At 40.5% G+C, this 22,731-nt stretch overlaps 1 protein-coding gene across 1 annotated transcript in view; it reads left to right on the top strand.

Annotated features, from left to right (window-relative positions):
* Positions 1-11,964: 11,964 nt before the first annotated feature.
* Positions 11,965-22,731, top strand: part of LOC129741522 (protein patched) — a 43,893-nt gene continuing 33,126 nt past the window's right edge. The window contains exon 1 of the mRNA XM_055733261.1: positions 11,965-13,658. Within this exon, the coding sequence (XP_055589236.1) occupies positions 13,521-13,658 (138 nt within the window). The 5' untranslated portion in view covers positions 11,965-13,520. The remainder of the gene's footprint in view (positions 13,659-22,731) is intronic.

Genomic DNA, 22,731 nt, shown 5'->3' with positions numbered 1-22,731 from the left:
AAGCTTTTGACCCCAAATCGACTCAGTCTATTGTGCACATCATGTAGCTTCTAATTAAGCTTTCTTAGGCACTGAGTGAAAAAATTTTGAGTCCTTTTTACGAAGCATGTTTTTTCTGTTTTTTCTTAGACTTTTATCAACGTAAAAACAAAATGTCGTAGGTAAATATCAACCGAGTAATATATTTAACTTATATTTCGAGGTTCACGAGGTATATTTTGTACAAACCGGTTGAGAATAACGAGAGATATAGCGATTTTGAAATAAATCTGAAATGAAAAATGCTAAGAATTAGAGATGTACCGAATATTCGGTCGGCCGAATATTCGGCGCCGAATACCGCCGAAAAACCGTTAAGCCGAATATTCGGCTCACCGAATAGTTGAGCTAAGTATTCGGCCGAATATCTACTACAGACTTGTACATTTTTCAATCAATTTGAGATAATTTATAAATATCCAAACGTAATGTTGTAAAAGCTACACAATCATCAAAAACTTGTGGTTTCAGCAAAACATCTTAGGTGTATCCGCGTATCTTTCACTGAAGATCGTACAGGAGGATGCTGAACGGTATCGCCTTTAACTTTGATTAAAGCTTATTCCATTTTTTAGTTTTTATGTTCAATAACAATTTTTCAAGAATTACCGTGGGCGTGATTGAGTGCTCATTTATATCACTTTGATATAAATGGGTATACCTTGACGTATAACAACATTAAATATAGAATAGTGAGAGTATCACAATTCAGCGTTGTTATAGGCATCAACGGATCACTTCCGACCATAAGTGAAACGGAACCCCTAGATGCCGGTCCCACGGCTTTTAACTAAAGCTCAATCACATGGTCAATTTGGTCCGATCAGAAATGATTGTTTGACCTTTTATTGTTAATTTAATGTTCTTTTCTATTTTTCAGATCATTCGGAGGTGAAGTTTTTTTTCTCTTCAGAAATATTCAAATAGTTGGAAAGTTAGAAAGGAGTAGGTTAACATATTCAAATACCATATTCCTCCCCAATGCTCCAGTGGATGTGTATTTGCGCTTTATGAATTACGATGGCTTATTCTTAAATCTGCTTTTTTCAATCACTGGGGGCTAATTGGATGGGAATGATATTTTGTGGTTTAAGGTTTGTGAAACGGATCTGTCTCCTGAGTTGTTTTGATAGTATTATAGTTCAAAGCAAACAGTCTTGACAATTTTTAAATCTCATTCAAAAGTAGGCATTCAACTATGTGAGGCAGGTAGGGTAGGGCAATGCTCAAACGGTAAGATAGGCTCTTATATCCATATTTTGGTAAATTCGCATGACTTTGTAATAGGAATAAGGTAGCTTACTTCTACTATTAATTTGAGCTAGAATTTTTATTAGTTTGAAATAGGCTATTAGGCTATAGTTCTATGATATGACAGGAATAATGTAGCTTACTTCTACTATTAATTTGGGCTCGGTTTATTATAAGTTTAAGCTACTTCTTAGATATTTATAGATGATATGAACTAAAATTCTTTTTTTTCTGTTTTCTTTTTTTTCTGTTTTCTTTTCATGTATCGTGGCACAAATCATTTGGTCCAATGATGACGTTGAGCGAACCTTCAAGCCATCCCCTAACATCATGGGACCCAAACGTTGGCTTTCGCATGACATGGTTGTCAGCCCAAGGATCTAACCAAAAATCAACTGCTGAAGATGGTGTCCTGTAACTTGGTGAGATCCTTCCTTTTTATTTTTAATATTTTCAATGCGCCCATAAACCGTAGTATGTAGATGCTTGGGGAGTAAGTAGAGGCCAGTCTCGAACCCACCCTCGTCCTTCCTCCAACTGGTATCGGGAGGAGTTGGTTTATTATCTTGAACTGTATTCTGTTCATATCCAGCCGGAATGGATATAATGAAGTGCATGATGGTCTAACCAACGTCTCATGATCGCTTACTATTCTACGCTGCCTACTCTAAACTTTAAAATCTTCTTCTCCAAAAACTATCTCTAATTTTCGTTTCCAGCGTCAGCTCCCCGAGCTATTTAAACGCCACAAAAAAAAACAATTTATCAAAAATATCAAAATATACATAAATTTTTCCCTTTTTTATTTTATTCTTTTCAAAAATCGTCCTGAATGTCTGACCGTGATGATACGTGTGATTGAAACTTTCAACTTGAAAGTATGGTATGCTTAAGGTGGTATGCTCATCTATCTTTTCTACAACTATTTTGAAGATATCTGGCTCAAATTCGACCTTCATCTAATTCAATATCAGAGAAGTAATTTCAAATAGCTTGGCACCTGTTTCGACATGTTTTATCCCAGATTTCTCAGGAACGCGATCTTTTTGGTAATAAACGCTTTCGAAGCGACTAGTCATCTGATTTCTTTTCAGTTATTTTATTGGTGACATTTAAACAATCAGAAAGACCCCTACTTAAAAAATATCTTCTAATATCATCTAATCATCAGCTGATGATATCATCTGGTTGAAAATAATCAACTAAAAACATGAGGGGCCTTTATGAGGAAGAAATAGAAAGCATTGAAATAATCGCTTAAGTTTTTTTTATTTAAAACTCATTAAAATATTCGACCGAATATTCGGCCGAACATTCGGACGAATATTCGTTTCTCCGAATAGTTGAAAAGGTCAATATTCGGTATTCGGTCGTTCGCCGAATACCACTATTCGGTACATCTATACTAAGAATCACATTCTTGACGTGGTCAAAATTGATCTCAAAAATTTTTTTCTTTCAAATTAAATAATATAAAAAGGTCAAACCTACCCTCGTTTTACGCGCCAACAAATCACCATGTCAGCCTCATGGGAACCAAAAAAAGCCGACTTTTAATTGTTCTGAATCGACTTTTACTGCAACAAACATGGTTGAGCGATCTTGCCAAAATTAGGGTCAACGTATTAGGAGATTTCTATGTTCTCGGGGCCAACAAAAGAATTTCACGGTTATTACCTTTTCGGCAAGATCGTAAACTCCGCAGCAAATCAAGACATCTCACAGGTTGAGGAGAGAAAAAAAAACTAGGAGGTGGTAGGTTTAATTTGTGCTGCTTTTCGATTTTCTTTAGCCCGAAATCTTAGACACATCGGATCACATTCGGAATAGAAAATGAGAGAGGTTCCAAGCAGGGCGATGCGGCGGCACCATCAAATTGAGTGGGACTCTGGCTGCCTCAAATTTCTGACCCAGGCGACACTGAACAATGCGAATTTCGAAATCGACTCTTCCGGAGGCTGCTGAGTTTGTTCCCTCAGCCCGTGTGAAGAGATCAGTGGAAAAATGCCGCCTGTAATTATTACGTGAAGTTAAAGCTTCCATCTAATATTGATGACCGGTGGATAAAAAACGAGACTGGACTGAACAATGAAATTGTCGGTTGGAGTGATGCTTGCAGGATTGCCAACTTAAATAAATCTTCAAAATAACGGTAGGAAAAATCTCCAGAGCCAGATTCAAAAACATTCTGTAAGTGATAGTTAGCAACGATTTTCGATGAAGATGAGGCTTTAAAAACCAGCTCTTAAATTTTCCATTTTTTAATGCGTAAGATTTGAACTTAACACTTTTTATCCGTTACGATTTTTAAGTATTCCTTCAGGACAAAGGTTTGATATTGACCTCTGGAATTTAATAAAATTGGGCTCACTGTCATTTATTTTTTTGAAGATGACTGGCGGGTGCGATCAGACCGACCGACTGAACCTCGAAGAAGAAAGGTGACCCCATGTTTTGATAGGTTTGCTTTTACCTGTGGTGTCATTTTTTCTGCAAATGGTCGCACCACACGGGTTCGAGATGTTTTAATTCCGCTGCCTTTGAAGTCGTTCCGACCGCCCTCTCCCCGACCGAGCATAGATAAAGAAATTAATTTCCTCCGAAATGGAGGGAGGAAAAAAACGATCTTCATTTCGGTGCGTAGTGTGCGGCTGTAATCTACAGTTCCGGGAACATGATGCCGCCGTAGACTTGGGAAGCTGCTGAAAGGGATCGTAGCCTTCTTCGTAGATTTATACATGTGCGTTCCAGCTAAGAACCAAAAAAAAAAACTCTTTGTGGAGGAGAGAAGTCCACAAATCACAGTAAAATATATCGACTTACCACACTGGGAACATAAAGATGGTGATGAATGATCTCTTTGATTGTGGCCCGTATGATCCCGGTCGGTCAGTTCAGTAAGCTAGGCCGCCTTATTTGGAGGCTCTATTAACATTTGTTCAGTTTTTAAAATGAAACTTGAAGATTCTTGAAGCAAACCTAGTTTATCGTTATGATGAAGCATAATCAAATCATAATGTTTTGTGAAATATTATTCCTAAGCTAATGAATTTGAATAGTTATAGACTATGATCTAAATTACGTTTGAACTACACGAATTAACTGCAGTTTCGGAGATTTCAATTTTAAGAAAGAAACTATGTACAGTAAGGTTTTTGTTCCGCGGTTTTTTTACACGGCTTTTTTACGCGGTTTTTAGGAATTAACGCGGAATTTTACGCGGTTTTCGAAATTTACGCGGTATTTGAGTCCTTTTCAAAGAAAAACACTTAGAATCATTTTTAGATATGAAACATGAGACATGAGACCTGAGATCCGAGACCTCACACCTGACATCTGAGACATGACACATCATATATGAGACTTGAGACTTGAGACACAAGAAATGAGCCATAAGACATGAGACATGAGACCTGAGACCTAAGACCTAAGACCTGAGACCTGAGACCTGAGACATGAGACTTGACCTGAGACTAAAGACATAAGACTTGACCTGAGACAAAAGACATAAGATTTGAGATCTGAGACCTCAGACCTACGACCTGAGACCTGAGATATGAGATATGAGACATGATAAATGAGATATGAGACATGAGACCTGAGACCTGAGACCTGAGACATGAGACATGAGACTTAATACATGACACATGAGACATGCGACACGAGACACGCCTTCAGGCTGGGTTTACTAAAATTGTCGTAAAACCGCGATCAATAGTTTTTTGTACATTTTTTTCTAATTCTAAGATTCCGTAATGATGACAGCGAAGAAAATGTATTTATATATGTATGTATGTATGAGAACCCACCAGTAGATGATAGGTCTTTTGATCCGTGTCGGTACGGAAAGTCTCGATCACACATTTAAATATTGTTCATGCTCAACTCAACAACAATACAGACCCCGTTCGATTTTGGCAACATGCCCGTACATTTTGTATTGCCAAAATCGAATGTTGCCAAAATCGAACGGTTTTTTTTCATCTTGTTTTTCTGTTATTTTTATAAAATAACTATGATTATTGTCAAAAACGTTATTTTCAGTAAGTTTTCGACCATTTGTAGTCATTTTTTTAATTTTTTCATCATATTTTTAATGCATTTTGCACTTTTCTCGTTTTGTTTATAATATTTGTTTTCTTCTGTCATATTTGCTGTTTTGTCATTCTTTATCGTTTTCAGTTGTTTTTTTGTCATATTCTGTCTTTTGTTTGAATTTGTTTTTTAACTTTTTGAATTTTTCATTTTTTTGTCATTTTTGAGTACTTTATAAATTTTTTTAAAACCTTTGGTTTTTATTGTTGCATTTTATCACCATTTCAGAGCATTAAAAAGTATTTTTGATGTTTGTTTAAGTTAAATTGGTCCTGTTATAACGAAAACAAAAAGGTAATGTTGTTTCTAAAAAACCGTTCCGATGTTGCCGAAATCGAATGTTGCCAAAATCGAATGTTGCCAAAAACGAACGGGGTCTGTAATTGCAATACTTTTTACCAAAAGGTTCGCTAACCACTGGCTTGGGACAGGTTTGGCTCAACTTACTCCCTTTAAGCTGCTTGAAGCAATTAAAGAATCCTGAAAAGGTATCTAAGTAACCTTCTCATGATTCCAAATTTGCCGGCTCCGGCTACTCACTGAGCATTTTTTTCGAACAATTCTGTACCAACACGTGAAAAGGATCTATCTCCAAAAGCACACAAAAACCATTTTCAGTACCTCATGATAGGCCAACGTTTGCACTACTTAACGGTAAAACCCTTTTAAGAATATAATATTCCATAACATTACCAACTCAATTTTGTGTAAAGGATCTATAAACATAATCGTATCATGCAACATAATCGACCGTGTGACATAATCCGACCATGCAACATAATCGGACCATGTGAAAAAATCCAACCATGCAACATAATCGGACCATGTGACAGAATCCGACCATGCAACATAATTGGACCATATGATATAATCCGACCATGCAACATAATCGGACCATATGATCTAATCCGAACATGTGACATAATCCGAACATGTGACATAATCCGACCATGCAACATAATCCGACCATGCAACATTAACAGACCATGTGACATAGTCGACCATGTGGCATAATCCGACTATGCAACATAATCAGATTATGCATCATAATCGACCATATGACATAATCTGACCATGTGACATAATCCGACCATGCAACATAATCGACCATGTGACATAATTCGATCATGCAACATAATCGGACCATGTGACATAATCCGACCATGTAACATATTCCGATCATGCAACATAATCCAACCATTCAACATAATCCAACCATGCAACATAATCGGACTATGTGACATAATCCGACCATACGACATAATCGAACCATGTGACATCATCGGATCATGCAACATAATCGACCATGTGACATAATTCAAAAATGTAACATGATCGGACTATGTGACAAAATCCGACCATGCAACATAATCCGACCATGTGACATAATCCGACCATGCAACATAATCCGACCATGCAACATAATCGACCATGTGACATAATCCGACCATGTGACATAATCCGACCATGCAACATAAACGGACCATGTGACATCATCCGACCATGCAACATAATAGATCATGTGACATAATCCAAACAAGCAACATAATCGGACCATTTGACATAATCTGATCATGCAACCAAATCGGACCATGTGACATAATCCGACCATGCAACATAATCGGACCATGTGGCATAATCCGACCATGCAACATTATCCGACCATGCAACATAATCGATCATGTGACATAATCCGAATAAGCAACATAATCGGACCATGTGACATAATCTGATCATGCAACAAAATCGGACCATGTGACATAATCCGACCATGCAACATAATCCGATCATGTAGCATAATTCGAGCGGTCCTTTGTTTTATACCTTTCGTAGGTAGGGAAAAACAAATGACGGATGACGTCATAATCCTTTAGATGTGATGTCCGTTAATGAGGCGTTTTTCGTGACAAGAGATTCGTTCGCAAATTTCAATTTGTCCCCCTATAGTGTTGCCGTAAGATGTAATTCTACGTCAAAAGAGAGTTGTGTATGATCGAATAGTTTCCAATACCTGGCTCGCGAACGTTTTGGTAAAATTCCTTATAGAGGATTTTTATTCGTCTATCGCATTGGAAAAAATGGACAACATATTTTTCATAACTCTTCATTTGGCATAAGAAAACTTTGCAGATAGGAAAAACATATTTAAAGTTTTGAATGTGTATAAAAACATCAAAATATAGGTGGCCAAAGATACTCCACAAAGTGTGGCCCACGATTCTCCACAAGCTAAGATTTGCAAATAGTTTGCGTTTGTGTGAATTATTGATTTTTCATGAAAAATTCATTTTCCACGTGAAAGAACATGACAAAACTAAGATCATAAGTGTTTGAGCATATTTTTGTTATGTACTTAAGGTCTCCCAATAAAAGAAGCATATGATGCGTACATAAGTCAACAACATATAGAAAAACATGCTTCCGCAAAGCGCGACGACGATGACAATTGAATTGAGATTTTCATCCATTCTCAAATGGCCCACGTTGCCCCACTCTTCCCTACATAAATTAAGTTGGTTAAACATGATGAAAAGGAAAACTTGCCTCAAACTATTTTGTTTGATACTTATAAAATTTTCATCAATATGGTTTTTATATAGAACAAAATTTGTTTGGAATCACAAAATACAATTTGTGTGATTTTTCAGCGAAAAAAAAAATTGGGTTCTAGAGGGTTAATTTCAACATCGCAACAATTCTCAAGATTGTAGATTTTTATGTTGTCATCTTATCTGGAAAAAAACCGAGCTTGGGAACCCCCATCTCACACTCTCATGATCTGATCATTGTACATACATAATCATCATCGGCAGCGAAGCAATCTTTAGCGGAAGCATGCGGGTGGTCCCATACCGTAGATGTGTGCCTGTGTGTTGTTTTACTTTTTCTTTCGCTTACCTCTGTATTATGATCCTGTCCGGGGTGCTCTGCTCTGCGTAGTCGTATAGCTGCAGCAATTTTCATCATTCTTCTTCTACCATGACACGATCTGGCTCTTTCTCTCTCTTCTTTTCTCGAGCTGACGTTTTTCTCAATAAAGTGAGCGCCGTTATGTTTCAGCCAGGCTCGTCTCTTTTGCTAGTTAGTAGTAACCAACCCAGGGCAAGATTGGCCCACAGATGTGTGCATTCGCAAAAGAACTTGCCAGAAATAAACACCAAATCTCCCTCCAGGCTCTAAAGACTGGCGACGCGACGTTGGCTGTCACATGAGCTCCTGAAGGACTACGTGAAAACAACGAGCCAAAAGTAGTTTTGTATAAGAAACATGCTTATGCAAATCCCAATGGACGGGTACAGAGAATGCACTGGAACTGGGACGGTCATTGCGAAGAAAGGAGTGCTTACCATGGGGAAAATTGAAACCAAAAAGGCATAACAGAGAGCAATTTGCCAACTTAAAACCTGCCACCGACACCGCATTACCGAGTGGTCCGCGCAAAGACATTGCGGATGCTGGGATAGTTGATGACCATGGGGAACGTCAACGTCAGCCGACATGTTTCTGAGAGGTCGTTACGAACGTGTTACTCCAACTGCTTTCCATGAATGGATGCCTGGAAAAAAGGAAGAAACTGCAATGAGGATCCAGTGGTGTCATAATCATAAATTTAAAACGGGAAAATGATCCCATAAAAATGATGACAAACTTGATCCCATAAAAATATTGATCTATATTTAAAATTATGGTTCAAGTTTGAAAAATAATGAATCTGCCAAGGTTATGAGTATTTAACTCAAACTTTATGTTCTTCAAAAGTATTGCAAATCTATGCAAATCTATGATACATCGCACCAGAAGAAATATATACAATCATGTTAGCCCCTATGTGATCTAGCGGATAGGCTATATAGATTAGGCTAGTCTGATTTTGATATGCCAGGCGTACTGGAATCGATTCTCGGTATCGGCAAGAAAACTTTTGGATACCAAGCCATGGGGTCCGGGTATGGTGATGCACTGCATTGGAGATTTGTCTAACTTAATAATCTAAAGAATGCATGTGAACACATAGGTAGAAACTGCGGTGAATCCGTGCACGCATGGTGTATAACCAACATACATACATGCTTACAGAATGAATATAAATAATCATGTTGACGATGTATGACTACCGACGAATTGAATGCCTCAATTACAAATTATGATGATAAACGTACAAAACAGCTTTCCAGCAACACTGGTGATTTTGTTTTCTGGAGTCAGCAACTTCGTTGGTGATCCTCTGTCGAAGGCAAAAGTAAAAAAAAAAAAAGGAAAAATCTTTTCCTTCAAAATAATTTACTACTACTAGTGTCCCACAGCTGTAGTCACTTCATGTTGAATCTCACACGCGATCGTTTTCCTCTCTGCTGCTCCAGAACCGCTCAGCGTCAGCATGTTCCGAGTAAAATGTATACATAGAAGTGAAGTCGAAACCATGGCAGGGTTTCAAGTGCCGGTAAGAAAAAGATTTTGAACTTATGATTAACCTTGTTCATAAAGCTTATTTCCTTTGGAAATGGGACAGTTACGAATGCGTGTATCTCAAAAACCATTCGTTTGATCTAAATACTTTCTATGAAGGAAATGAAGGTAATTTTATGACAATTCATGATAAAATTTGAAAAAATGTATCGTGGTTTGTAAGAAAAATTTCTACTTTATTCTTGATATTGTGTTTTTTCCACAGGAGCAGAATTTTGGCAAATCATTATATTTTATACAAAACAATAAGCAAATACACACTTTAATATGCTAGGGACCTTGCCACGAGCAGACATGTTTTAAGATTCAAACGCTGGAATCTGTTTGATATTAAGTTTTTCAAAAGTTTTGTCGTTCATCAGAAATTATGTCACATAGCCTCGGTACCGGCTATACAACTTACGAGCTCTGGAACTAGCAAAAATTGTTGTTTGAGGTTAGATTTCCTAGTAAACGAGCTATTAGCAAAAGAACTGACTTTATTATTTAAACAATTTCCCATTCCATGTCCAATAAAATAAGGTTTTTTCACTGGTATACGTACCGCGAAGAAACCGTGTTATTTGCGAAAACCGTGTAAACACCGTGCTTATTGCGGAAACCGCATAAAAGCTTTTAAAGTTGAGGCTGGGGGAGCCTACTCTGTATCTTGAGACAATTAGGAATGGAACCTGCACATTTGAGCCATGAATCGTGCTGAAATCTGAGACCTGACACCTAGAAAAGAGACCGGAGACATGAGACCTGTGGCCTGACACATGAGACCTGACCTAAAACTTAAGACCAGAGACCTGAGATCTGATACATTATTTAGAACTTGATCCTGAGACCTGAGACCTGAAACATAAATCCTGAGATATGAGACTTGAGACATGAGATATTAATCATGAGACTTGAGCCATATGACCTGAAACTTGAGACATGGTGTATGAGGCATGATATGTTAGTAAGACATGGGACATTAGGCTTGTGACTTGGACATGAGATAAGATACCTAATACATTAAACTGAGACTCGAGACTTGATAGTTGAGACCTGAAATCTGAGACCTAAGTGAGGCGTGGGACGTGAGACGTGGGAAGGAAGAAGTGAGAAATGAGACGTAAGGTGTGAGACGTAAGAAATGAGACGTAAGAAGTGGACATGAGACTTTTCACAACTAAGTGAGATCACACCTCACTTCTCACACTTCACACGTCTCATTTCGCACGTTCCACGTCAGTGAGAAGTTAGAAAAGAGACGTGAAAAGTGAGGCGTGGAACGTAAGACTTGAGAAGGAAGAAGTGCGAAATGAGACGTAAGGTGTGAGACGTAAGAAATAAGACATGAGACTTGAAACGTGAGACTTCTCACAACTAAGTGAGATCACGTCTCACTTCTCACACTTCACACGTCTCATTTCGCACGTTTCCCTTAACTCGATATATATCCGAAAAAGTATTTGGGACGCAAGAGACCTCTAAGGTTGAATCGTAAATAAACTTAAAAAAATATATATAAAAAATATATCAAAGTCAACCCCTAGTTGTAAACAAACAAAACGAATATCATAAAATTTAGGTTCACGTTGCATCTGGGATTAATGTAATTAATTTTTGGAACGGTATTCAAAACCCTAGCTGAATCAATGTGCCACCAGACCTATATTTCAGCTTAAACCGAACACATAAACGTTAGTCTGGCCTGAGCAAGTTTTATTACCTAGGCTTGGAAACAAGAGCTGGCTGAGCGCGCATTTCGGAACGACGAGCATAAGTTCAAACGAAAAACCCTCCCAGAAACATCAAGCGGGAGTAGCACGAGACCAGCCAGGATCATTTCATATGTATGGGTGAGCGAAAATTCTGACTGACTGCATCCGAGCGAGCACTGGAAAAACTATGTTCGCTCTCATCCACCCTTGTTTTCCACACAGTGTGGTGTGTTATGCTCTCCTTGGCTCTTTTCTACTGTTGTGATTGCGGATACGATCACGACACGATGGACGATGCGAAAATTGTGCTCCGGTATGGAGAATGAGAGCAGGACTGAGCTCGCTCACTTTTCTGCAAGAGAGAGGAAGAGAGACTTTTGACGAATGACCCACGTACACAACGGCACGAGCAGCCGAACGAGCCCTCTCAAGCAAGATGGCCGACTTTATTTGATCGAAAACAATCGCGAAGTTCGGACGTGCAAAGTCGTCGATGCTCCGTGTCGTGTCGACTCTGTTGAACCTATCCGTGTGGTATAGTTGTATAGTTCAAGTATAAAAAATACCACCCAAGAAGAGAGCGATACCAGGGCCAGGCGAGCGTACCACCTTCGGTTATCGTGAGTGAACAACAGGCAATCAACCAACAACAGTGTGTTCGGATCCGAATGTCCCGAATTTGAACAACCCCTGGTGATTCGACCCGATTGGAGATCAGTCGGTAGTTGATGTTTTCCCGATTCGTGCCACCGAAGTCTCGCGAAGAATTTGCGTAAGCGACCTCGCGGCGGGTCTTACGATCGCGTTTACGAAGTATACCTGGAATCGGTCGCGATTTCATTGAAGATTTCCTTGGAAACTAGGAAGTGTGATTCAATTGAAACATCACAAGATCACTGTTTTCTGTTTCGGTGATCACGACTTAATTCGACAGAAAAAAAAGTGAAGCAAAGCCCTGCCGGAGAAGTGAATATACCAGAAAAAAAATAAAGAAAAATGTCATGAAAAGTGTTATGCTGGGTGGAAAGATCGATGGGAATAGATATTTTGTTTTTGTCCTGGTTGTCACCCTCGGCGATCGTTCTGAGAAGTGTCCCGATAATCTCTGGTGGTTGTCAGAACCCAGTCTGCACATGCTGATCTGTGTTATTAGGAAAAACAAAACACCCGTCCCGTGGTAATATTCGGTGTCCGAGAAAAAAAGGCCTTAAAAAAGTGTCAGTGATATATACACACCAACCGAAAACAAATTCCTTCAACAAAAAAAAAAGTTCAGAAATCTGATTGTTTCCAAGCAGCATCAACAGCAGCAATATCGCCTAGCGCTGTGCGTTCCGTGAAGAGATATTGGGAAGGTCGTCGACGCACCGAAACTAGAAATTGTGTGTCAACGGCACGGCACCTCTCTGCTGCGACGCGCGATAGGCGTGGGTAGTGCGCGGAGAGTTCGGGTTTCCAAACCCCCATATGCTGCGCGCCGCCTCGTGCACAATTTATGAATGCCTCTTTAGAATGGAAAGCTATGTAAAGCGGGTCCGTTCGGATCGTGTTTTTGATTCCGAGGCAGAATACCAAATCGAATAGTGACAGGAAAATAAATTTCGACGAATCCGGTCACCCATCCTCCCTCCGCTCCGCTTGAAAAACCCGGGATGGATCGACGACCATACCGATAGTAGTAGGTTTTTCGTGTTTCGTTTCGTTCCTCAAGATTGAGCTGCTGAGGGCATTTCGATTCTAGAGAATCCGGGAAACGAATGAAAACATCATACAAGCCTATCGGTGGTGCTTTATTTGCTTTCGATTCGAATGGCAGTGATTTACATTGTGAGGGTAGCGCGGTTCAAGTGATCGATCGAATGAAGTGAAAGTTTGTTAGAAGTGTTAAGAAGAAAAATCTCTGGAAAAACCAAACGAAACCGACGAAAAAAAATTGCGACTTGAAGACGCAATATTTCAAATTAAAAAATCGAAATGGTAGTACCAACTATGGATAGTCTACCGAGAGTTCCGGATACCCACGGGGACACGGTGGACGAGAAAGTATTCTCCGACCTGTACATTAGGACTAGCTGGTTCGATGCCTCGATAGCGCTGGATCAAATTGAAAAGGTAGGTTTAGAACACTTGAAAGCGAATAAATAAACCAGAAAGTTTTTAAATCTCACTTGAAAATCCACACTTGAAGAATGAGAACAGTTATTTTATAGATTTACTCTGTTTTTCTGTGTTATTTTAAATCGAAATATTTGGGAAAATTTAATCAAAATTATATCGAAGTTAGTCTCAATCTGAAGCAAAAGATGATCCATATTACCATCATCTTAAAACCAAATACTTCTTATCGCATCTCATTTATGCGTCGTTGAGATGAACGGTTTATTTTTTTCCCTAAAAACAAGAATTTGTTTTTTTTTTAACCTGTTATTGTGACCAGAAAATATGCATACACTTTGCAATTTTTATGGCCTTATCATAGTTTACAATTCCCGATGTTTGCTTAAACCCTTTGGGAGATTTGGGAGATGGGCATTGACCTCCTTGTCTGGACCCAGCTGAATGTAAATACATACATATGTATAAACACGTTAATTTTTTTTTGGGCTAGATTTTAGGATTATTTTTTTTGGGACAAATATAGGCTTCTATATGTTTAAAACTGAGATAGCTGCATCCAAAGCTTGCTAAGATAATATTCTTTGACCAATTATAGAAGATACACCACGTCCCTTAAAAAATGGTTGAAGGAGAGTTCATGAAGACATCACAATAATTTTGCTCAGAAAGACTAAATGAAGCTCTTGTAGTGCCTTCTTAGTGAAGTCCAAATAATACCATAAATTATCACAAAATTCTGTGAAATTTAAATTATCAAGAGTTGTAAAGTGTAGCCCCCAGTAACTTATCGTAGTAATGTATTCCTTTAGAGGGTTATCTTTTCCCACACGACTGATCACCAGAGAAGATCCCATTAGCCGAAGCAAAAGGAAAAAGATTTTCCGCCCCATATTTACATAATTACCCCATGAAAATGAATTCGTTCGACGGTGACAGGCAGCAGAGGCCAGGGATCGCCAACGAAAGATCGTCACCGTCATCTCTTGCTCCGATCATTTTAAAGCTCACCCAAGCAGGGTGCGGGTTGCCCCAATACAAAACCGGTCTCCCCTATTTTACATGCGACTAGAATTTGCAATAATTACCGGTTGCAGCGAACGAGCGAGGACGAACTGCAACAACAGCAACAAAAAACGCAATAGTCGATCGACAGTGACCTTTAAAAAACAAAAACAAGGAGAAAGAGAAACCACACACACGCGATCTTCTCGGTTTACTTGGAACTCGGACTCGGTGGATCTCCTGAAAACCGCAGCATCTCCTCAATGACGACGACCTGAGGAAAAAAAAAGATAAACGGTCTCTGGAGCTTTCCTCATAATTTGTACTGCCGCCAATCGTTTCGTGAATTGAACCACACACAGAAATATGCCGACCGACATTTCTGTATCCACTCCGTTGATGGAGAGATCAACGATTTCAGGTTGTATCTTCTTCTCAAAAAGCTCTGCCTAGTAGAGGGTTGGTTGATGGTGGTTCAAGGGTCTCTTTCTCTGCCTGTGTTTCTATGAAGTTGGCCTCAACGAGATCGCGCGCGCCGTCTTCCATCGATCCACTTCAATCTCTATTCCCATCTTAAAGCCGAGCAACATTAAGACATCATCATCAGATTCATCGTCGTCATCGTCATCATTATCATCATCGTCATCATCTTTTGTAGTGGCCATTCCCGGTTTAAGTCAGTCACATCCAACAACTTTATCCACCAATCCCAACTCCAAAAGCTCGTCCAACAGCAGCAAAAGAAACAAGAACAACAACGCCGAGTATTCGTGTATTATTCCATTAGCCATTACAACTCAATCTTCTTCGTTCCAAACGTGTGTAGTCGAACGAAGAAAGATCAAAAGCGGGATCGAGAAGAAACCAAAAAAGGCAGAGAGGATGAAATCGGTTGTTTTTCTCAACTCTTAGGGCAGAGGTTCGGGCGACGGAACTGCGGCAGGCCCAGCGAGGCTGACTGGAACAAAAAGCAACAGTACAATAAACATTGGGAAAAGCGAAAAATTAAGGTAGAAACGAACGGACTCCCCGGAGCCTGCAACGAATGCCCATGTGATCCGCATATGTAGTATACTACACATTCGCTGGAAAGGTCCGAACCCTGGGGACACACACAAAGGCACGGAGAGAAGGTCGAAACATGAAGAAACTGTATGCCGGCCCTACGATGATCACTCTATCAGTCTCAATCGACATTTTTAGAGACTCTAGGGTCTATTTTTAGTTTTTTTTTTCACTGAAAGGGAACCTAAACATAGGACGGTGATGATTCAGAGCCAAAACTATGCGCAATGGGATGGTTCTGGTTGTCAAGGATTCAGGGTTGCTTATTTTTGGATTCAATTTCCAGTTCAGTAATTACCCCGTCTTGTATACCCCTGGCACGACTCATTTAGCTCGGCAAAATCTCGCGTATCTCAATCAACGACAGAGGCACCGCTGCTGGCGGCGGCGTTTGCTATCTCTGGCAGAACAAGTTTTAACGCAGCTACCTGAATTACACATTTGCCAACAGCTTTACATATGTGGACACGGCATGGAAGCTGAGGCGCAGGCGTTGGCCAGCAGCAAGCCCGAGGCCTCCAGGGGACCGGGAGAAATATCGAAAAGTTAAAACAGGCGGGTTTTTTTCCTGCCATACTTCAACTGTACCCGGGAAAGGACTGCTTCGGGCTTTCGAGGACCACCCAGCATGGCACATTTCACTGGCTCGCTTGATCGTTGGCGCGTTGGCAGATCGAGCAGTGAAATGGATGAACAGAAAGAGAGTTAGCTGAGGCGAATCAGCGCGAATGAAAATTCCATTCCGTCAGCTGTCAGCTTTGCCGAAGAGAATGATTCCCTAGCAGCAGCGTGTCGTCGATCGTACGTGAAGGATTGTCATGTTGCATATTATTAAGTGTTTGGGGGTTTAAACAACATAAAACTACAACCTACCAGTTGGATATCAGTTTCAATTTCAACTTCCAGACAACCTCGGGTTTTCTCCTCCAATCGCGATGTGCAGTCCTCTAAACAGGCTTCCCTTTATTTAACTTTTTAACAGTTTAAAAAAAATTCACCACATAAACTTGAAAACATACTATTTTTCCTGAAATGAAATGCATGCCTACTTTGACATCGAAAAGCCTACTTATTTTGGCATGCGTGTGATTAAAATGAATAGAGAATCAAGTCATATCAGTCGATCATATTAAACACTGAGCAAATAATTCTCATCAATTTCGTAAGAAGAGGTATGAAAATATTTGGCTCTACTTAACCTATTATTAAATTAAATTTTCCGTATAGTAATAGGTATTTAAAAACTCGTTTAATTTATTTCGTAAGCAACGATCGGAGCAATAGGTCAATCATTCTCATCAAGCATAATCTCCAGTTCAAAGGGATTATCAACTATAGACAGTTCACCATTCGTGGATGGTTGTTTTATTAAACTGATAACGGTGTAATGCTCGATTCTTGCCTACACTAGAGCCATTCATTGGCAGCGTAATTTGCCGGTTCAATAAAAAAGCACAAAATTCATTCAAGGCATCTTCTCTCCATTCATGTCCCGGCATTATGGTAATCTGTCTTGATGGTTTGTCACAGATACGACCTCCGACGTGTAGAAGAAGAGCTGGGTGGTCTAGCTAGCTAGCAATAAAATACATAGACTCATCGAATGGCTCTACTTGCTTGAATTGTAACCGCACAAACAGCTCCGAACAAATGCAAAACAAGCGCAATATGTCTGGGCAGTTTCTTTTCTGTTGTGTTTACCTATAACGTGACTTTCTCGAAATTCTACAGAAAACATCAACAGCACAGGGAAGGCGGGATTTGCCATTCCGATGGGTTTTCTTGGATTCGAATTTTTCGACGACCGACCGGGATAGCGGAATGCCTACTTGGAATCCCGGAGGGTGTCCTTCGTCCGTTCGTTTGTTCGGGGTTCACCCACCCGTCAGTCATCCTCAGGGGGTACCGGACAATGTGTGTGGCCCTGTGTTTTGTTGCCCAGAAAATGGAAAAAGAAAAAAACACATCAGCAGATCGTGTTTGCTGATTTTCGGTTAAGTGGTGCATTGTTATCTTTCTGGCCCTCGCAAATGCAAGTCAAGAACGGTTTGATTTCTTGAGAAGCAAAAAAAAATTAGAACTCACTTAAGACACGTTGCAGACACCACCCGTCGTTCGGCTGATGAGGTTAGAATGTTTGTTTTTGGCAATGCATCGTCGTCTGTGGTTTCGAGCCGGAAATCGAAAGGTTGCGAAAAGGAAATAGAAATTTTAAAAATTCTGTATTTCTAAAATGTTTAATACAAACAGTAAATTTGCTGGATTTTGCCTGCTAAGATTTCATCAGGCAAAGCATGTTCGCTGACTCTCCGCAAAACAACCAGCAATTTTTATGGCTGAAAGTCAGTGTAAAAACCAAGTGTGTGGCATTCTGTAAACACATTTTATGTTCAAACGGGTTTAAAGTTATCTGCAATCTTACGAATTCCACTTAATAAAACTCGTAAACACCTCTTTTGTGTACATTTTCACAGATTTTAAATAAATACAAAAAATCTTATAAAGGGGCAAGTAATCAAAGTAAATACTTGTCAATTCTACCAACAGAATAAGTCATAGGTTATAAAAATAAACACAATATTCAAGTTCAAAATTCTCGCTCCAGACAAAACTGTACTTTTGGACATTTTCCTTACTAATTTCTGCAAAATATGGATACCAATTATAATTTGATGAAATGAAAATAAAATCTAATTTCTCACAAACAGATTTGTCAACAGAAATAAATGATAAGTTAGGAAAATAAACACCATATTCAAGTTTAAATTTTCCGCTCCCGACAAAAACTGTTCCTTCAATTTCAAACAATTGTTTAACAAATTTTGACAAAATATGAGTGCCAATAAACCCTAGGAATTGTATGAAAATAAAATTCAATGTCTCACAAACAGAGTTATACAAATATTGCTTAAATGTCGGTGTCAGCAGCATCCGCCAGCTATGTGTGATCATCACCTTTGGCCACATGATCGTCATCGTCGTCGTCGTCTTCGAAAGTCTGGCGGACCGGACGACGAATGACCACGGTGGTGCCACCACTGATAAACTGATGTAATTCCCTAAGCAAACGAAAGAATATTTTATCGCCCAGAAATTTTGGGCGACATCTAGCTCATCATTCCCGAACCATAGGCTCCTGTGTGATCATTTCCTATTCTACTAGCGCCATCACTATCAACGGTATAATCACTAACTATTGAAATGATGGTTGATGAAAAGGGAGCCCAGAGTTACATCAGCTTATCAGTGGTGCCACCACAACTTTCTGACGCCGCTGCCACCGCCATCAGTAGTAACTCGAATCTCTGTTCCAAAACATAATTGAGAGAGAAAAAGAAGCAGCAGAAAAAACCCTCCAGGACAAACATTTGCCTATATGCCGATTGAGTGAATGTAAACATACTGAAATTGAAGTGTGGCCACCATTCGCTATGGGAACCGTCGTGGCTACTGGGCTACATGGCCGTTTGAAGTTGACCGACACAGGCATCCATCGATCATCCATCGGCGATCGGTACCTTATCTCTGCTGGCCACTCTGAGCTGATGTAGAAGCAACTGCTGGGCTCCAGAATCGAACTGGAAATATGTCATTTTCGTTATCTAAATTTTGCCATCTCTTATAAATTGCTACCGGATTTCTCAATCGCAAATATGTGTGTTTTCTTTCTTCCTTTTGTTTTATTGCCGCCTCTGTCCAGCCCCTGTTTCCTTGTTGTGTGGCATGCAAACAACAACAACCAACCCTGTGCCCGAGATGATGATTGGCCTCTATTCGAGCGGCGGTTTCCACGGCGGCGGCACCACACCGGATCCATGAACCGTTCCTTTTTTCTGCTTTCTTGCTGCCGTTTCGGTTTTCTTACATTCTGTCTCTCGCGGCTTCTGATGACGATGATGGTTTATTTGAACTTTGCGGATATTTATGTTTACTTTTGCTTCGGAGTTATGTGTTTATTAGTATCGTGCCGCCTTCGGGCGACTACTGGGAAATGCCGGCGGCGGCGGCAGATTGGCTTTTTTCTGTATATTCATGGTACTGTGTGTAAAAGAGCTATCACAAAATTGTACGACTTAATTAGTGTTCGACGATTCGGCGTTACGGGGGTTTTGATTTATTCCCATTAGAGCTAAGTAATAAATCTGACACCTTTAAACGACCGAAGCAATACTACGTTTTTCATGATTAAGATACGATAATGATCAAAAGGGTTTTCAAGGCTAATATACTACCAACTACGTCAATCTGACTACATATGAGGGACACTCAATTTAAACTTTTGGTACTGCTTTTGGCTAAGCATCCCAGTGGTACGCAATGCCGACACCAGCGTACGCTTTGATCATTATTGGAGTAGTTTCATCCCAGTAAGAAAATTACATCCGAATTTTTAGAAAAATCAGTCAATTTAGGATGCTTGAAAGGACCCAACGGGTTGTCGAAGCAGCAACTTTTTCCGACAGGGTATTTGCATTTTTGTCATCTATATTAGATGACTTTTTTTGTGAAAAACGGTTTGGTTGCTCCTAAGAGCCATATCTGTAAAGTCATCTGTTTGATTAGCTGAAATACTCAATGTGCTACGGTCAAGCGTAAGACTGATTGCAATCAATTAAACTGTCAACGCTTTTGGGTCCAGCAGCCAGTATGTGTCAAAATACACGCCTATGTTCGGTGTATACAGGTTAATCAGGTCACTATGTAACAGAGCATGAATAAACAACATTCTTTTCCCATATCAGACTGGCGCTACGACAGTGTGCCCAGTTATGCAGGACACACGCACAAGTTTACGTCCGTTTAACCGTACGCGAACTGTCAAAAGTAAGTGCACATAAACTCGCACTCGCCGCTCTGTTGACGGCAAAAAGGTCAGTGATCGTCGTTGTCACTTCATTGTTCGAAACCGTCGTCGTCGTCGTCGTCTTCATCCACATTGCGGCAATCCTACCGAGAGACAGAAACAATTAAGTCGGTACACAAACTAAACGTCGCCTTGTGCTACCATGCTTGCGTTGGCAGTAGTTGCCAAACACCACCACAACTACGCTACCATGCTTCAATCGCTTCAATACGCCACAACACAGCCAAAAGCGCATCACTGATGTCAGCAGCAGTGGTGTGACGTGTTGCCGGGTAACCGACTGACAATAGCGGCAATAATAGAAATGAATGGACTATAATTAAAATAAATATTTATTATGTAATTATTCAGATCTCTGTGTTGCGGAATACGGTACGACTGACTAAAGAAAAACCGCCACACAGAAATTAAAAGCTGTGCGGCGATCGCGATCGCGAATGGGGAACGTACGGAAGCCAAGGAGCGCAAGTCTACCGCACAGCGAGCAAAGGAGCAAGCCAAAGCTGAATGACACAGGCAATGAATAAGAATACGCTGCGATCACCCCGACAGCTGGAGTTGGAAGAAGAATAAAATGTTTGGTTAACATTAATAATGCTTATATTATCATTAATACAGCATAGTAGTAGGCCGGGACTTCCTCGCCGCAGAGAATTGATGGAAGTATCCCTCCCGTCTCTCTTTCTCTGTCAGAGGCAGCTCCACGCCACGACGCCATATACCGCACGATGCCCGTATTTGGCACAGCGCAGCACGGACCACCCTGATTCATAATTCCTCCGTTTTGGATTTACTACACAATAATAAAGACATTTTCCGTTGCTGCGTGTGAGCGAAGCATGATCCACACTACCACAAACAGTCGACGCTGGGTGGTGTGAGTGCGAGCAAACTTTTTGAGAGTTGAATTGATCTCTCTCACTGCTGATTCGCGGTGAGGAGAGTATGAGCAAGAGCGATCCTCGACTGCTCCAGCCGAACGAACGAGGAACACATGTCGCAAATGTATTTGTATCGTTTTGACAGAGGGCACCACGGTGACGTTTCCGCTGTTCGCTCTTCTCGACGATGTTTGAGCGCTCACCACGAGTGTTTTCGTATTTTTTTCTGTGATGAATCGTGCCTGTCCTGCCTGCCTGACTGACGTATGGAAGAAGAAGGAAGGAGATTATGGGGTGGCTTGAAGGGACGAAAATAAGCACTGTGCGGCAACAGTGCCGATGCGGTAGGTCTGAATATCAGATTAAATGATTCCACATTTCCGCGCGCGCACGCTCGCTCCCGTAGTTGTCCCTCGCGTAGTAAGGCCATTGAAAAACCTACTTTACGGCTCTGTTTTTTTTGGGTTGTTGTTGTTTGAAGGACGCAAATGGGCGCAACTGAAGATCAAGGAACGTGGGACGTGATCGCGATGACAGCGGAGATTTGTTGGTTCCTCGAAATGCGGTGATATTTTTTAGTTTTCCTGTTTCCGATTGTCTTGAAACTTGTGAACCGAAACACTCTTGAAGTTTAACGTTAATCCTTGATCAGTTATAGCAGTTGATCAAGGATTAACGCATGACTAACATTCAAAAAGAAGGTTCAAAGAACCTCCTGAATGAATATACGAATGCTAGCAAGTAGCCTGTGAAACACTAGATATATGGGTTATTCGAATACTGTGACTGAATTCAAAGGAACTCATCGACTAACTTCATTCTTAACGCATGACGCTTTCGACACAAAACGATAATCTTAGTAAAATAGGCTGGGATATGATTCCAATTTCGCTGAATCAAAACTTAGCGACCTTGAGACTGCCCGCATGGACACGGAACAACCTTGTCAAGGTTCTTGCGGTTGCAGATGAAGATGCGACGGCGAGTGGCCACACCAAACTCGCCGCAACGCTATTAAACAAACGGGGGTCTGACGGCTGGCCGCCAAGGCACCGGTGGTTGTTACATAGTCGATCCGAGTGGAGACCACCGGAGTACCGGAGTCGTTCAATTTCTGTGTATATGTGCTCACTCGAAGCGCGGCCGTGAAGCAAGGCGAGGCATGTGTGCAGCTCGGCCGTTCACCGCGTTCCTACCGTCCCCGTCATCGTCGCTAGACTGTTGATGACCGACCAGACCATACTATAATCTTGCG

Source organism: Uranotaenia lowii, chromosome 2 (genome assembly GCF_029784155.1).
Source record: "Uranotaenia lowii strain MFRU-FL chromosome 2, ASM2978415v1, whole genome shotgun sequence".
NCBI lineage: Eukaryota > Metazoa > Arthropoda > Insecta > Diptera > Culicidae > Uranotaenia > Uranotaenia lowii.
This window is presented reverse-complemented; position numbering and strand designations above follow the sequence as displayed.